Below are 19,122 nucleotides of genomic sequence, written 5' to 3' on the forward strand. Positions count from 1 at the left end.
CCTTGAGCTTTCCTTCGCTCTTATCAAAGTCCTCCTTGGGATCTTTTATCTACACCCAGACACAGAAAAACTTGGAGTGTATTAGGGTTTTGTTTTTTGTTTTTCTTTTTAGAGACTTTCACAAAGACCTAGATAGCTTTCAAGGCTTCTGGCCTGTTTTACCCAGTTTACCTTAATTCAGTTACCTTAAGTGAATTCCCTAGATTTAGGGGGGAAGACATTATCAACCACCATTATAGGAACTTTTGCCAGTAGTACCTTCCTTGGAATTACCAACACAGGAGGAGAATGCGGTAAAATGTGCAAACGCCAGACTACAAATCTGAAGTTCTATGACCACGCACTATGTGGTGTGACAGGGTGGTCAGGTCATTTCCCCTCTGTGTCCCTCAAGTTCTCCAAAATTTATTTCTAAAAATAAATTAGACTATTTCAATGCTGATGTTCTATGATTTCATAAATGTCAATATTCTATGACTTCACAATAGGTCTCTAAGGGTCATTTCAATGCTGACATTCCAGGATTTTATCCTAGTGTCCAACTTTTTATGCGAGTTCAGTGTTAGGAAAGAGGAGACTTATTTCTCTGAAAGTCACCCAGGATCTTTGAGGAATGATGTCACCTTTGAGCTTCAGTTTTCCCACCTATAAGTTACAGAAATAACAATATGGACTTCATACGGTGGTGGGGATGAGGGTGCTCGGAGAGATGTACAGCTCTGCGCGGAGGCAAGCCAGCAACCTCCGAAGGTTCTCTGCAGCGGCCCCTGAGCTCCCGCGCCCGTGGTACCGGCAAGCCCACGGAGAGGGCCAGGGGAGGGCGGGGCGAGCAGGTTGGCTTTGTTCTAGCCCCGCCCCCGCCCCGCCCCCGCCCCGCCCCCCCTAGATATCGCGAGAGGGCGGGCCCGCTTGGCTTCGGCGTCGGCGTCGCTCCCGCGCTGGAGCGGTAGGCCGGCTTCTCTCCGCGTCCGCGGGCCGGGGTGCCGTGTCGGCGGCCAGGGGCGCGCGAAGAACCGCCAGCCGCGCGGCGTCGGCTAAGACGCCAAAGCGTCGGGGTCGTTGTGTCGTGGGAACGACGCCGGCGGCCGCCTCCGCGACAGCAGGTGCGGCCGCTTCAGCCCGGGCGGGCTCGGCGGCTGCCCGGCGAGTCTCGGCTCGCGCCTCTCCCTTTCCTTCCTGGACCCGACGCCCAGCAGCGACCCTGAACCGACCGCCGGAGGGGCGGGCAATGGCGGCCTCGACGGCTTCGCACCGGCCCATTAAGGGGATCCTGAAGAACAAGACCTCTACGACTTCCTCTGTGGTAGCCTCGGCCGAACAGCAGCCCAGCAAGAGTGTCGACGAAGAACTGAGGTGAGTCCCCAGGGACGGCCGCTCGTCGCCCGGCGGTTACCGACCCGGCCCGGCCCCGGCCCCGGCCCCGGCCCCGAGCGCGGGCGGCGGCGAGGATGCTGCTCGGGCGCCGCTCGGGTCTCCTCTGGCCGGTCGGCCGGCCGGAGAGTGGGGTGAGCCTAAAGAAGGCAGGAGCTATGGCGTGTTTATCTTTTTTTTTTAAAAGTATATACGCATATGTATTTTTAAAGCACCCATCATAACCTTTGAACTTTCGGATATTGGGAGCATTAAAGAATCACACTGAAGTTTCAGAGCTTCACCTGTTAAGCGTTTGTTATTTCTCCATCTCGCATCCGAGGTTTCTGAAATTCGTCAGTAATTATTTTCCTGGCGTGGGAACCCTTGGCCTGGGAACTCTAGTTTCCAAAAAAGAGACAGTTTCTTCCATTTTTTTAAGTGTCCTTCTCAACCTTACATGAACCTTGTCAGAAGCATCGTGCTATGCGCTAAGTCTCCGGTCCTGGTTTGTCATTGTCTCTGCACCTCAGAGGAACGAAAAATGTCCAAGTCTTTTATTTATAGTTAATGGAAAGCTACTTATTGCTAAGTATATTTGCATCTGCAGGGGGAGTTTGAGTGCTTTCTAGCCTTCGTTCTTTCAAGACGTACCTAAACTCCGACAGTTCAGAAAGCAGCAATTCAAAATAACCCAGTAATAATGCAGCGACTCTTGCATACTCACAGGTACACGTGTAAAATGATGTTGACCCATAGCATTGTGTGTAATAATAAATAATTGGAAGCAACCCACAGTCCATTCATTATTATGGTACATTTGTATAATGGAACAGCATACCAGCCTTTTAAAGAGAGTGAGAGAGATGTTTATGTACAGAGAAAGATACCCAAGGAGCAATGCTCAATGGAAAAAAAAAAAAAATTTCCAGCCTGGTTGGGGTGGCTCAGTGGTTGAGCATCGACCCATGAACCGGGAGGTCAGGGTTGGATTCCTAGTCAGGGCACACATGGGCTCCACCCCAGTGTGGGGCGTGCAGGAGGCAGTCAGTCAATGATTCTCTTACCATGGATGTTTCTCACTCTCCCTCTCCCTTCCTCTCTGAAATCAATAAAAATATATTTTAAAAGAAAAAAATTGCAATACAGTATATGTACTATAAAATATTCCACTGGGTTAGCAGTGCTAGAGGGCTTGTTATAAAATGCTAAAAAATATGAAGACGCTACATTTTGGAACTAAGGCTTAAGAAAACGTAACTGAAATCTGTAAAGTCATAAAGTTAAAGTGAGGATGTTCAGGAAAACTTAAGAGTATTGGAACTAGGGCATACCCATTTAAAGGACCATCTTAGGTCTATAAAAGGAGCTACTAGTTGGTGATGGTAAATTTATGTGGATTTGTGTTACCTTGAAGAAAACATAAGGAGGATCACAGCTTGGAATCATGACCTTCGGGGTTGGAAGGGACCTTCGTTTGTCTAGCAGCTCCCCCACCCCCATTCTGGAATGCTTGACTCTTACATTCTCTAACACAATTTTCCAACCTCTGTTTGGGATAAGCCACTTCAAATGGGGATGAGGAATAGTGGTTGATGGGATTTAGAAAGAATCTCACCAGAACATAGCTATAACAGGAAGACCAAGATAGTTAAAAAAAAAAAAAAAAAAAAAGTCAAAAACTATAGAAGGCTCTCCTGCAGCAGGAATACAGTTCTCACTGGCATTTATGTTTTTAGATATCAGTGTGAACTTTTTGTTTGGCTACCAAGTGGCTTATAATTTTCTTCTGTTTTTCTCTGATAGCTTCTATTCTCAACTTTGATCTGCCATAAAATCCTATGGCCCCACTCCATGTATGGGTTGGCCTCATAATTGGGGTTACCTCCAGATCTTTCTACATTGAAAGTCACTATAGTAGACTGACTCACCTACATAGGGCTACTCCTTCTGTAGGAGCTGCTATCAGGGCAGGTTTCATTCCAAAGGAGCCTTTTACAAGATGGGCGACTTTGCTTTTCTAGTTAGAGGGTTATAGTCTTGTCTTTAAAAGGAGCTACCTAATTCATTGAGGTTCGTGATGTTTGGCTCCAAGTAATAATCAGTGTTACATGGCAGTAAAGCAGAGAAACTGATTATATTGGTAATACAGTGACCTTTGAACAACATGGGTTTGAACTGCATGGGCCCAGTTTTGATTTTCTTAACATTTTCTTTTCTCTAGCTTAAGTTAAGAATACAGTATGTAATACATATAACATACAAAATACTGTTTATGTTATCAGTAAGGCTTCTGGTCACAGTAAGATATTAGTAAAGTTTTTGGGGAATTGGCACCTCAACCCCCACAAATGTTCAAGGGTCAGCTGTACAATATACATTTTTATGTATTTATGTCACAGCTCATGCAAACAATATTAGTGACTTTATGAGAGCCTCTTTGAGCTGAAACAAAAGTATAGTTGAACATATTTGAAGCAAACTTTTTGTAATGTGTAATTTTAATACAACCAATATTCCCCCTTTTATATAAAAGGACTGAAAATAAATAACTCAATTACAATGCACTTAAAATTCAGAAACTAGTAAGTGTAATGTAGTGGTCTAACTTTAAATGTTGGAACAGAGTATAAGGCAAACGAATCTCATCCTATATAATAAAGAGGAATATGCAAATTGACCATCACGCCCTTGCACAAGATCGCCGGCAGGGGAGGGCAGTTGGGGGCTACCAGGCCTGCAGGGGAGGGAGGGCAGTTGGGGGGACCAGGCCTGCAGGGGAGGGCAGTTAGGGGCGACCAGGCCGGCAGGGGAGGGCAGTTGGGGGCGACCAGGACTGCAGGGGAGGGCAGTTAGGGGCGACCAGGCCAGCAGGGGAGGGCAGTTGGGGGCGATCAGGCTGGCATGGGAGCAGTTAGGCGTCGATCAGACTAGCAGGGGAGTGGTTGGGGGGGGGCAGGCTGGCAAGCAGAAGCAGTTAGGGGCAATCAGGCAGGCAGGCAGGTGAGCGGTTGGCAGCCAGCAGTCCCGGATTGTGAGAAAGATGTCCGACAACCACAGGGATTGGGCCTAAACCGGCAGTCGGACATCCTCCGAGGGGGTCCCAGATTGGAGAGGGTGCAGGCTGGGCTGAGGGACAACCCCTCCCCCAGTGCACAAATTTCATGCCTCTAGTATTAATATAAAAAAACCAGGGATGTAAGTTAATTCTGGTTATTTTCAGTAGTTGTGTTCTATAAAGTCACCACAAACACTAAGTTAGTGAATACTGAATCATAGCTCCCAGGTGAAATACAAAGCTAGGTTTCTGCAAGCCTCTGGTCACATTTTAATCAACCAATCCTATATAATAAAGAGCTAATATGCTAATTAGACCAGACTGCAGAACGACCTTCCAGAATGACCAGTGGGCAGGGGTCAGGGCTGAGAGGCAGCTGCGGCTGCGAGGGATTGTGAGGGCTGAGGCAGCTGTAAAGGCCTACTCTTGCACAAATTTTGTGCATTGGGCCTCTAGCATTATATAACTTTTAAAAAATTTTGTTTTTGTTAACACATTGCGTACCGCATAGAAATCTCTAAGACATACGCCAGGGACCGCACATTTTTGGGCAAACTGCACGTTATTTAAATCATCACAATGCACTTTAGGTGTTGTTTTCAATAATTATAACATTTTTATTTACAAAAACAATTAAACAATTAAAGTTCCTAGTAGTTTTTTAACGTATGGTACTGCGTAAAACATTTTCTTCTATGAAGAGGGACCAAACAAAATTTACATAAGTATCTAGATTCGCTCCTTTTTCCATGGGCGTGAAAAACGAGAACACTTGTGAGCAGTCCTTAACAGATAGCATGCAAAACACGAGAAAACTCCTGAGCGGTACAAAATGTGTTAATGACACCTTATTTAATATATATTGTTTGATTAACATTGAACACATGGCCAACAGCACTGTCACTCATGTCTGAATGAAGTTTATGTAATACACATATTTTCTCCTTTAGGCACATCACAGCCTTCTTGTTTTTGGAAACACTAGATAGCACTTCAGTACTACACCTGGGAGCCAGTTTGAACAGCAAAGTCACTAGCAAAAAGCAAATAACATGGAACTACATATACTGCCAAAAGGACACTTGCAGTATGAGAGCTGAAACAATGTAAAAGCATCTCCTTGTTTTCCCTCGGCTGGGAATGTGCATTGGGCAACTCAGATTTTTCCCTGCTCTTTGAGAGACTGAGGAAAGTGCCTCTGAATATTTATTTTGAAATTACAGATGAATTTCAGCAAGTACCCTTATTTGCAAATACAGAATCTCAACCATACTTTTTATTGGTGTCTTTATCATGTAAAATGCAGTGGTAATTTCCTTTTTCTGCACACACCACTTCCCTCCCACTACCACCACCATCAGTTGTTAAATACAACATTTCATTTAACAAAAAGAAACCTTACCAAGGGATTTTTTTTAAAGGCCAGAATTGAGTTGTCTTATTCCATTAGTCTTTAAATTTTTTGATCGTGCATCTTTTTAGTAGGAAAAATTTCAAATACACTTCCAAGTGTTTGTTTATATTATTTACACATGTACTACTATCATTAGATAATATCTCAAAGCTAAATATACACTTAAAGTAAGGTTCATATAATGCCATATTTTGAATGGTCTTTAGAATTTTTTTATACAGTTCTTGTCAAATTATCTTTTTTTAAATTTCTCTGCTGTTATTAATATTCTCTTTATACTTTGCATTTGTAATTATCTTCAATGACTACTTTCTTCAAGTTACCATTAAATTGGATAGATTCTGCAGATCCATGTAATTAGGAATAGGTAGATCTCAGTACATTGCAACACACTGTTCAAATAGTTAGATCTCTACTGTTACCTCCTATGATTGTGGAATTCCCATTCTTTCAGGATACCTTGAATATAGTACATAACTCATTAAGATCTAATGCAACAATTTTCAAGCAGTGTGCCACAAAAATTTTTAAGATAATGCAATACTGCACTATTTAGTCAGAGGCACTAACCTCTTTTCCCTTAGATCAGTGGTTCTCAACCTTGGCTGCACATTAGAATCACCTGGGAATCTCTTTAAAATCCTGACTTCTGGGCCTCATCCTCCAGAAATTGTTTCTTTGTTATGGGGCAGGGACACAACATTAGTAACAAAGAAACAGAATTTCCAGAGGATGAGGCCCAGAAATCAGGATTTTAAAAAGATTCCCAGGTGATTCTAATGTGCAGCCAAGGTTGAGAACTACTGCCTTAGATTGTCAAACAAAAAAATGACAATAGCCAACATAAACAGTAGCCATCTGGTGTGAATGAATCAAAATTACACCTTTTTTATTTTGTCAGATGGGCAAAAAATATATATTTTTTGGTGTGCTGCAGAATTTTAGTAATTAATGTGTGCCATGAGATGAAAAAGATTGAAAATTGCTGATCTAATGTAACAGATATAGTAAGTATGTCCATTTCATCAAAAAGAAGACACCATTTATTCTAAGCTGTAACATGATTTTATGTACTACCAAGAAAGAAAAAAGTACTGCCAATTTATAAGATGCCATCTATTTTAAGATATATTCTGTTTTCAGAGATATTAAAATGAGACTGCATTTGGAATTGTTGAAAGTATGGTATTAATATTAAATATTACTAATGCTATCCTATGAGAACTGTGTAGGCTAGTAATTAATTAGGAACTAGATTACCTGGGTTTGGATCCTGTCTGCTACTTATTCGTTCTGTGACTGCCAGTAAGTTATTCATTATATTCATGCCTAGTTTAATTATTAAATGAGGTAATAAATGTAAGGTATTTAACCTAGTACCTCAACTTCAAATGTTACTCTTCAGTAAATAAACATAAATACTAATTTTTCCCACATCTCAGAATTACTGTGTTCAATTCAAATTCTGTAGTAGTCTTGGGTTAGTAATGTAGGCAAATTATATTTGAAAAAAAATGTGCTTGGATTCATTTCTTTTTTAAAAATATATTTATATTGATTTCGGAGAGAAAGGTAGAAACATCAGTTATGAGAGATAATCATTGATCTGCTGCCTCCTGCATGCCCCACTCTGGGGATCAAGCCCGCAACCCAGACATGTACCGGGACTGGGAATCAAACCTTGAGCTCCTGGTTCATAGGTTGATGCTCAACCACTGAACAGCACTGGCCAGGCATATAAGTGTGCTTTAACTTTGTCTTTTCTGCCTGTAAAGGGATGTATTAAAGTCTCATTGAGTAAAACTTTACAAAAGTGAGTTTTATTTACTAATTGCTTTTATTGTTAAGTCTTACTTTAATAGTTCAGTAATGGTGTCAGGCTTCAAAGATGTGTACTTTGTCACCCTACATAAGTTGAATCTTCATTTAAAAGAACCATTTCTTGAAATGTGCAATTAAAGTTTAACACCTTGAAGCAAAATCCTGCTTCCCACTCCAAGCGTGGCTAAAACTGTCAAAGGAGCAAGTCACAAGCAATAAGGAAGTATGAGTAAGTCTTTGAGATGGCATCATATGGGCTATCAAAGTAAAAATGAGAGTGGTGACTTTTTCTGGACCAGATTTAGGCTGCAGGAAAACGACTCAGCCAGAGTGAGGAAAGAAACTGAAACCATTAGGTGCTTTTACCCTCACAGCAGATCTGCAGTGCATGTGGTGGTGCCCCTATTTTTTGTAAGTGGAGATAAAGACCTAAAGAAAGTCACAGGAACAGTTCCTGATACTGTTGGGATTAAACTCAAGTTTTACTCCTTGGGTTTCGTTGCTCTACAACTAATTTTAATCTGCCAAAACTTTAGAGATGCCAATTTCTATATCCAGTGTACTCTGCTAACAGTTTCTTCTGCTTTACTACTTTCCACCTAAGAAGTCCTACCATTGTTTGGAGCCTATTGTTTTATGCCTTTCTTTAAATTCCTGTGTTTGCAAGATACTTTTATCATCTTTGGATCTGAATAATTCTAAAGATTTCTTTTTTCTTAGCATTGTGTTAAAGTTGAGTGAAGCTTTGAATATATAAAACTTTAATTCTGTTTCTAGTGGAAGCTAAACTAAACGGCAAACACACTGGGAGAAATTTGGGTTACATATAATGTGGTTTATACCTTATTTAAATACCTTGGGTTGTGTATAATATGGATTAAATCTCTTAAGATTTATAAGAGGGTTCCAATAGGTAGGCAAAGGATTTAAGCAATTCATACAAGAAAGTAAAATAAATATTTTTTCATATTACTTATTAGGTAATAAGCAAAGAAACACAAAACAGCTTTTAAATACTGATTTATACTGCTCAGGTGGAAAACACACATACAAATATCTGATCCTGACAAAGTTTTAGTAATTATTGGGGACATTACAAATAGTCCTCTCTTTTTAAAAAGCTGTATGGCAACATGATGTTAACTATAAAGGTCTTGATAAAATTTAATCCAGATATGCCTGTCCTGGCAAATTATCCTAAAAACATCATGGAATAAAATATGCACAAAAATGTTCATTTCTGTTTTATTTTAAATACAAAACCCTTGGATTTAATCTAAATATCTAACATTAGCTTAAGAGTTTATTGTTGAATATTAGTGCAGTTATTAAAAAGGTAAAGACTGAAAAACATACCTAGGTTGCAGGTTGGATCCCCAATTGGGGTGAGTACAAGAGGCAACTGATCAATGTTTCTCTTATCAATGTTTCTCTCTCTCCCCCCTTTCTCCCTTCCCCCTTCCTCTCTTTCTAAAATCAATAAAAATATATCCTCAGGTGAAGATTTTTAAAAAAGGTAAAATACTAGAAAATACAAGCAGCTTATTATGATAAAATACATATACTGATAGGTTTTATATCAGTACGTATATGTATTTTATAAATGTTGCATCGTTTTATATATACTGAAAGCTTATGTATCTTTTTCTTATCTATTATACTCAGTTGAAAGTATGCAGAAATCAAAATTGTTAATGGGTTAAGGTGCTGGGATTATAATTTTTAAATTTCATCATTAATTTTAAGAAAACATTTCTGCTTGTGTCCTACAGTTATTTTTCTATAATTGGCTCACAAAGCAGGTTTACAAGGTATGTTGGTGTCCCCCTCACAATTAGAGATACCTTTTAAACTCCAAAGGTCCATCTTCTTTCTCCTCTCCTAAGCAGTAATAACAATAAATTGTCATTTTTAACTCAATATTGTTAGCATCATTGAGGAAATAACCTGTTTTACTTTGAGATTAGGAAGCATCAACAAGGTCGTTAATATGTGTTTGTTTTTTAAATATTTCATATACATACAGAAAAGTATATTTTGAAGCTTAAGAAGTTATAAAACAAACATCTCTGTAACCACCATCATGGTCAAGAAAAAGAATATTTCCATTACTTCAGAAATACCTCCTGCCCTTTCCAATCAGTCTCCTTTCTCCTCCCTGCTATCATAACCATTATCCTGACTTTTATGGTAATCACTTAATTACATATCCCTACACATTTTAGTTTTGCCTGCTTTTGAACTTTACATAGAGATGCACTAGTTTTCTTTTACAGTATCCTTAATAGGAAATCTTAGTGGGACTATTTACATAGGTTTAATGCAACTTTTAGCTGTGCTTTTCTGCTTCTAACTCTAACTTAACTCATTTCAGAGGCCTTGTCTTATCAGGAGGGAACATTTAGTTACTGGATCATGGGTCTCCCTTCTTTTTTGCTTTCGAATTGCTTTCTTCACAAAATTAATCTTCTTTTCTTAAAACGTGAATCCTTTTCTTTCATTATCCTTCTAATCAGAAGCTTCTTGATAATTTCTGTCTAAAATCTTTAGAGCCCTAGCTGGTTTGGCTCAGTGGATAGAGCTTCAGCCTGTGGATTGAAGGGTCCTGGATTCGATTCTGGTCAAGGGCACATGCCTGGGTTGCGAGCTCAATCCCCAGTAGGGGGCATGCAGGAGACAGCCGATCAATGATTCTCTTTTATCATTGATGTTTCTATCTCTCCCTCTCCCTTCCTCTCTGAAATCAATAAAAATATTTTCTAAAAAACAAAATCTTTAGACAAATGTATCTCTTTCCACTGTAAGTTTCCTTTTATAGAACATGACGATGAGCAAACCTAATCATTTGCTGTTTAAATTTACGGAAATCTGTAGGTAATGGAACTGTTTAGCAAAATAAAATGTCTGAAGCTGTAGATTTCGTTAAATAGAAAGCTGATTGCTTTTTAGAAACCTCATTCTCTGACAGATCTTAGATATTGAGCCTTGGAGGGCAAAGGTAGAAGACATTCTGTACAAAAGCAACTTAATTTTGTTTTCAGATTGCCTTATCTCAAACCATTTTCTACGGTGCTAAGTGAGATCTGGTTTCAGGATTTTTAACACAAAACTTTAGATTTTAAGATCATTAAAGCTCCTTATATTTATTTTATAAGATGCTTTTATAATTTGGTTTCATAGGCATTATTCCAGTTGATTCAACAATTTTATATAGTAAAAAAGTCTGTTATTAAAACTCCATTTTATTATAATTTCCATGTGGAGTTAATATAGCCCAAGAGAGGATGTTTTCTGGGCTTGCCCCTGATGACAGGACTAGTGAAAGGTGACTGGAACTTAAACCTTAAATATCTGTCTCCCAGTTAAATTTTTTGGTGTTTTTTTTTCCCTGCCACAAGACCAACTATTACTAATAAGATAGTCTGAAACTTGGCATCCAAAAATATCAATATAAAGCAAGCTGTGCTTACTCAGTCTAGTTCAATCAAGTGTTTTTTTAATACTAACAACATTGAAACTTGATGAGTTGGAAATTCAGTTCTATGCTGAGTGAATAAAAGAAGCTCTTTAAAGAAGAAATTTTATTTCTTTGCTTAGAGTTAATGCACCAAAAGAACATAAAGTCAGGCTTACTTGCGATGAATGGACACATGTAATTTTTTTTTTTTTTTCGCTTAAAGTATTACAAAGGGTATTACGTAAGTGTCCTCCCCCCCCCCCCCCGCCCTTGACAAGCCCCTGCCCTCCCTTACCCCCCAGTGTCTTATGTCCATTAGTTATGGTTATATGGGTGCATACAAGTCCTTCGGTTGATCTCTTACTCCCCTCCCTCCTGTCCCCCAACCCTCCCTGGCCTTCCCACTGCAGTCCGACAATCGGTTTGAGGCAGCTCTGCCACTGTATTTATTATTGTTCAAAAGTTTGTAATGGTCTTAATTATCCATGAATGAGTGAGATCATGTGGTATTTTTCCTTCATTGACTGGCTTGTTTCACTTAGCATAATGCTCTCCAGTTCCATCCATGCTGTTGCAAATGGTAGGAGTTCCTTCTTTTTAACAGCAGCATAGTATTCCATCGTGTAGATGTACCACAGTTTTCTAATCCATTCATCTACTGATGGGCACTTAGGCTGTTTCCAGATCTTAGCTATGGTGAATTGTGCTGCTATGAACATCTGGGTACATATATCCTTTCTGATTGGTGTTTCTGGTTTCTTGGGATATATTCCTAGAAGTGGGATCACAGGGTCAAATGGGAGTTCCATTTCCAATTTTTTGAGGAACCTCCATACTGCCTTCCATAGTGGCTGCACCAGTCTGCATTCCCACCAGCAGTGCACAAGTGTTCCTTTTTCTCCACATCCTCTCCAGCACTTGTCGTTTGTTGATTTGTTGATGATGGCCATTCTGACAGGAGACACATGTAATTTTTAAGGTGACTCAGAGCAAAGTGAAGTGAATATAATGTTAAAATTTAAGTATGTAATTTTCCAAGAGCATTTCAGGATCAGGATATTAGTAGATTTGGGAACATTAAAATTATCTACATTTAAACTTCAACAATATGGACCAAATGCAGAAGGTATGATTTGAATCTGGGTAAAATCTACATTGATTCTTTTTAAAGTAGTATTATTTTCAAATTATATAACCAAGTGATAAACTGTATATGTGACAAAATGTCAGCTGACAGTGACCTTTGATGTCCTTTTTAATGAGTATATAAGGATTTGTAATTAAGGCATTAATTATTGAACATCTTAATAGTTGTGCAAATATTTTGTTGAATGGATAATAACAAGTGTTCATAAAGTACTTACAAAGCATTTCTATTTCTCTTAAGTAGATTTATCTTATTTGTAGTTCCCCCTTGTCCACAGTTTCGCTTCCCATAGTTTAAATTACCTGCAGTTCAAAAATATTAAATAGGTGCGAACAACTATATGCTAACAAATTGGACAATCTGGGAGAAATGGGTAAATTCCTAGAAACATACAGTCTTCTAAGACTAAAACAGACTGATTACAACCAACAAATTCAAAGCAGTAATCAAAAAACTTTCAACAAGCAAAAGTCCTGGATGGCTTCACAAGTGAATTTTACCAAACATTCAAAGAAAAACTAACACTTATCCTTCTCAAGCTTTTCCAAAAAATTCAGGAGGGAAGACACCCAACCTCATTTTACGAGGTCAGTATTACCCTGATTCCAAAACCAGAAAAGGAAATTAAAGAAAAAGAAAATTATAGGCCAATATCCCTGATGAACATGGATGTAAAAATCCTCAACAAAATATTAACAAGCTGAATTCAGCAATACATTAAAAAGATTATATACCATGATCAAGTGGGATTTATTCCTGGAATGCAAGGTTGGTATAATATCTGCAAATCAAATAAGGTGATGCACCCCATAAACAAAATGAAGGACAAAAATCATATGATCATATCATTAGATTCAGAAAAAGAAACTGACAAAATCCAGCACCCATCCTATATAATAAAAGTGTAGTATGTAAATTGTCCCCTCAACCGGAGTTTGACCAGGCATCAGGCTGGTGGGGGGAAGTGAGGGAGACCCCGATGCTAGCAGGCAGCCGGGGGAAGGGAGGGAGGCCCTGGCCGATGGCCAGCAGCCACTAGGGACCTTTACCAGTGCACAAATTTCATGCACTGGGCCTCTAGTTTATGGAAACTCTTAGCAAAGTGGGAATAGAAGGAACACTGTTCAACATAATAAAATTCATATATGACAAACCCACAGCTAACATTGTACTCAATGGGGAAAAGCTAAAAGCATTTCCTTTAAGATCAGGAACAAGACACCATTCTTATTCAGCATAGTATTGGAAGTCCTAGCCACAGCACTTAGACAAGAAGAAGAAATAAAAGGCATCCAAACTGGAAAGGAAGAAGTAAAACTATCATTATTTGCAGATGACATGAATACTGTATACAGAGAACCCTAAAGTTCCACCAGGAAGCTATTAAAACTGATGAATGAATTCAGTAAAATAACAGATACAAAATTAATATTAAGAATTTGGTTGCATCTTTATCTTCTATATATATAAAAGGCTAATATGCAAAGTGTCCCCTAGGGAGTTTGATCGCTCGCTATGACATGTGCTGACCACAAGGGGGTGGCACAGAACGAAAGAAAGCCCTGGCCAGCAGCCAGCAGCTGGGGAAGGAAGGCCCTGGCAGGCAACCAGAAGGCCCTGATTGGCCTTGATCGCCGGCCAGGCCTAGGGACCCTACCCATGCACTAGTTTTGTGCACCGGGCCTCTAGTATATCAATAATGAAGTATTAGAAAAGGAAACTAAGAAAACAATCCTATTTATAATTGCATCAAAAAAAGTAAAATACCCAGGAATAAATTTAACCAAGGCGGTAAAAGACCTGTACTCAGGAAATTATAAGACACTGACAAAAATCATTGAAGAAGATACAAATAAATGGAAGCATATACCGTGCTCTTGAATAGGAAGAATTAACATCATTAAAATGTCCATATTACTCAAAGAAATCTATAGATTCAACGAAATTCCTATCAAAATACCAATGGTGTTTTTCACGTAACTATAACAAATAATTTAAACATTTATATGGAACCACAAAAGACCTTGAATAGCCACAGCAATCCTAAGAAAAAAGAACAAAGCTGGAGGTATCATGCCAGCTGATATCAAGTGATACTACAAGGCTATAGTAATCAAAACAGCATGGTATTGGCATAAAAACAGATTCACAGATCAATGAAACAGAATTGAGAGCCCAGAAGTAAACCCATGCCTATATGGTTAATTAATATATGACAAAAGAGGCAAGAACATACAGTGGGGTAAAGACAGTCTATTCAATAAATGGTGTTGGAGAAATTGGACAAATAAATGCCAAAAAAAAAAAAATGAAAATAGACCACCTTATACCATATGCAAAAATAAGCTCAAAATGGATTAAAGACTTAAATATAAGATGGAAACCATACAACTCCTAGAAGAAAACAGGCAGTAAAATTTCAGACATTTCTTGAAGCTCTATTTATTTTTATATATATATATATCTATCTATCCTTGGGCAAGGGAAACAAAAGAAAAAATGAACAAATGGGACTGCATCAAACTTAAAAATTTTTGCACAGCAAAGGAAACAACAAAATGAAAAGACAACCTACTGAATAGAAGATAATTGCCAATGGTACATCCGATGAGGGGTTAATATCCAAAATTTATAAAGAACTCATATAACTCTCCCTAGCCAGTTTGGCGTAGTTGGCCCATGAACTGAAGGGTCCCTGGTTTGATTCTGATCAACGACACGTACCTTGGTTACAGGCTCAATCCCAGCCCTGGTTGGGGCATATACGGGAGGCAACCATTCAATGTGTCTCTCTCACATTGATGTTTCTGTCTCTTCCTCCTCCCTTCCACTCTGTCTAAAAATCAATGGGAAAATATCCTTGGGTGAGAATTAACAACAAAAAAGAACTCTTATAACAACACCAAAAGCAACCAATCCAATTAAGAAATGGGCAGAGGCCCTGAGTAGACACTTCTCCAAAGAGGACATACAGATGGTCACTAGACATATGAAAAGATGCTCAGCATCACTAATCGTCAGGGAAATGCAAATATAAACCACAGTGAGATAGCACCTCACACCTATCAGAATGGCTATCATCAGTAAATCAGCAAACAAGTGCTGGCAAGGATGGGTTAAAAGGGACCCCTTTTAGTGGGAATGCAGATTGGTACATCCACTATGAAAACCAGTATGGAGGATCCTAAAGAAGAAAAATTGGAACTGCCTTGAGACTCAGCAATTGCATTTCTGGGAATATATCCAAAGGAATCAAAAATACTAATTTGAGAGAATATATGCATTCTTATGTTTATTGCAATGTTATTTACAGTAGCTAAGATATGGAAGCAATCCAAGCACTCATCAATAGACAAGTGGATAAAGAAGATTGTTACATATATATACAATGGAATATAACTTGACGATAAAAAAGAATGAAACCTTACCATTTGAGACAGCATGGATGGACCTAGAGGGTATTATGCATAGTGAAATAAGTCCATTAGAGAAAGACAAACACCATACGCTTTCACTTACATGTGGAGTCTAAAGAGCAAAATAAACAAAATAGAAACAGACTCAGATACAGAGAGCAGACTAATGGTTGCCAGAGGGTAAGGCGGTTAGGGGACTGGCTGAAAAAAGTTGAAGGGATTAAGAAATACAAATTGGGCCCTACTCAGTTTGGCTCAGTGGTTAGAGCATTGGCCTGTGGACTGAAGGGTCCTGGGTTTGATTCTGGGCAAGGGCACATGCCTGGGTTGTGGGCTCGATCCCCAGTAGGAGATCGAGCAGGTTGGTGTGCAGGAGGCAGCCAATCAATGATTCTTATCATTGATGTTTCTATCTCTCCTTCTCTGAAACCAATAAAAATATATTTTAAAAAAGTTTTAAAGAAATACAAATTGGTAGTTACAAAGTAGTCATGGAAATGTAAAGTACAGCATAAGTGATATAGTCAATAATATTGTAATGCCTCTGTATAGCGCCACGGGGGTACTGGAAATACTGGGGGAAATGCTTTGTAAAGTCTAACCACTGTGCTGTTAACTTGACACTAATACAAAATAATATTGAATGTAAACAGCACAATTTAAAAATACAATTTTAAAAACAAAAATATTAAATGAATTCCAGAAATAAACAATTCATAAATTTTATTTTTATTTCTTTTTTTATCTTTATTGTTAGGAGTATTACATATGTCATATGTTTCCCTCCTTTTTCCCCCATTGCTCCCCTCCACAAAGTTCCCACCCCACCACAGGCTTTCACCACTCTATTGTCTGTGTCCATGGGCAATGCATATATGCCATAAGTTCTTTGGCTAATCTCTTCCTGCCACCCCACCACCACCACCCTTCCCTCTGAGATTCATCAGTCCGTTCCATGTTTCCATGCCTCTAGTTCTATTTTATTCATCAATTTATGTTATTTATTAGATTCCACATATAAGTGAGGTCATGTGATATTTGTCTTTCTCTGACTGGCTTATTTCACTTAGCATAATAATTTCCAGGTCCCTCCATGCTGTCCCAAAGAGTAAGAGGTCCTTTTTTACATCTGCATGGTATTCCATTGTGTTAATGTACCACAGCTTTTTTATCCACTTATCTGTTGATGGAAACTTGGGCTGTTTCCAGGTCTTAGCTATTGTAAATTATGCTGCTATGGACGTAGGGGTGCATACATTCTTTCTAATTGGTGTTTCAGGCTTCTTAGGATATATTCCTAGAAGTGGGATCACAGGATCAAATGGCAGTTCCATTTTTTAATTTTTTAAGAAAACACACTGTTTTCCATAGTGACTGTACCAGTCTGCATTCCCTCCAGCAGTGTACTAGGGTTCCTTTTTCTCCACAATCTCACTAGCACTTGTTGGTTGATTTATTGATGGTAGCCCTTCTGTCAGGTGTGAGGTGATACCTCATTGTCATTTTAATTTGCATTTTTCTGATGATTAGTGACGTTGAAATCAACATCATAGTCAAGGAGCAAAAACTAAAAGTGTTTCTCTTAAGAACAGGAACAAGACAGGGATGTCTGTTTTCACCACTCTTATTCAACATAGCACTGGAAGTTCTAGCTACAGCAGTCAGACAAGAAGAAAAGATAAAAGGCATTAAAATTGTCAAGGAGGAAGTAAAACTGTCATTATTCACAGATGACATGATATTACACATGGAAAACCCTACAGAATCCACCAAAAAAAACTACTAGACTTGATAAGCGCATTCGGCAAAGTAGCAGGATACAAAATTAATATCCAGAAATCAATGGCATTTTTATACACCAATAATGATCTCTCTGAAAAAGAAAAGAAAAGAAAAAATCCCTTTTATTATTGCAAATCTATAAATATAAAAGGCTAATATGCAAATTGTCCTTGGACGGGTTCTACCGGATCACTAGGTGTGCGCTGACCCACTTGGGGGCGGGGCAGGGGGGGACAGCTCGGAATGAAGGAAGGCCCTATTCACCAGCCAGGCCTAGGAACCCTACCCGTGCACAAATTTTGTGCACCGGGCCTCTAGTAAATAAATACATAAATAAGCAAATGTAGGAATTAATTTAACCAGGGAAGTAAAAGACCTGTACTCGAAAAATTACTGGACGCTGATAAAAGAGATAGAGGAAGCTACAAACAAGTGGAAGAATATACCGTGTTCATGGATTGGAAGAGTTAACATTATTAAAATGTCCATACTACCCAAAGTGATCTAAATCTATAGATTCAGTGCAATCCCTATTAAAATAACCAATGACATATTTCACAGATCTAGAACAAATACTCCAAAAATGTATATGGAACCAAAAAAAAAGACCCTCAACAGCTGCAGATACCTTGAGAAAGGAGAACAAAGTTGGAGGTATCAAAAGATGATATCAAGTTATACTACAAAGCCATTGTTAATCAAAACAGCCTGGCACTGGTACAAGAATAGGCATATAGATCAATGGAACAAAACTGAGAACCCAAAAATTGACCCAAGCCATTATGCTCAATTAATATTTGACAAATGAGGCAAGAGCATATAAGGGAGTAAAGAGAGTCTCTTCAATAAATGGTGCTGGGGAAATTGGACAGGTACGTACAAAAAAAATTAAACTAGACCACCAACTTATACCATACACAAGAATAAACTAAAAGTGGATAAAAGACTTAAATGTAAGTCGTGAAACCATAAAAATCCTAGGAGAAAACGTAGGCAGCAAAATCTCAGACATCTCCTATAGCAGAATTTTCACCTACAGATCGCCTAGGGCAAGGGAAACAAAGGAAAAAATAAATAAATGGACTACATTAAACGAAAAAGCTTCTGCACAGCCAAAGAAACCAAAATGAAAAGGGAACCCACTGTTTGGGAGAACATATTTGCCAATGATACATCTGATGGGTTAATTTCCAAAATATATAAAGTACTCATACAACTTAACAAAAGGAAGACAATCTAATTTAAAAATGGGCAGAGGACCTGAATAGACACTTGCCCAAAGCGGGCATACAAATAAACGGCCAAGAGACTTGAAAAAAATGTTCAACAATTCAATGTGCACCATTCTAAATAGCATGATGAAACCTCAGTGTGAATTGTCCCTTTGTCCAGCGTATTCACATTGTATACTAATACACTACCTGCCTGTAGTCACTTAGTAGCCATTTGGTTATCAGATCAACTGTTCAGGTATCACAGTGCCTTTGTTCAAGCAACCCTTATAGTAGCCTAATGCTATATCACAATGCCTACATTCGTCACCTCAGTTCATCTCATTAGGTAGGCATTGTCATCTCACATCATCACAAGAAAGGTGATGAATACAATATATTGAGAGAGACCACATTTACATAACTTTTATCACAGTATATTGTTATAATTGATCTCTTACTGTGC

General features: G+C 38.7%; 1 protein-coding gene across 1 annotated transcript in view; it reads left to right on the forward strand.

The window, feature by feature from the left end:
- Positions 1–935: 935 nt before the first annotated feature.
- Positions 936–19,122, forward strand: part of PPP1R2 (protein phosphatase 1 regulatory inhibitor subunit 2) — a 35,748-nt gene continuing 17,561 nt past the window's right edge. Inside the window, exon 1 of the mRNA XM_070406523.1 lies at positions 936–1,353. Coding sequence (XP_070262624.1) covers positions 1,229–1,353 — 125 coding nt within the window. The 5' untranslated portion in view covers positions 936–1,228. The remainder of the gene's footprint in view (positions 1,354–19,122) is intronic.

This window comes from Myotis yumanensis, unplaced genomic scaffold (assembly GCF_028538775.1).
Source record: "Myotis yumanensis isolate MYYU_CA2020_CCGP unplaced genomic scaffold, mMyoYum1.0.hap1 SCAF_2, whole genome shotgun sequence".
Taxonomy (NCBI): Eukaryota; Metazoa; Chordata; class Mammalia; order Chiroptera; family Vespertilionidae; genus Myotis; species Myotis yumanensis.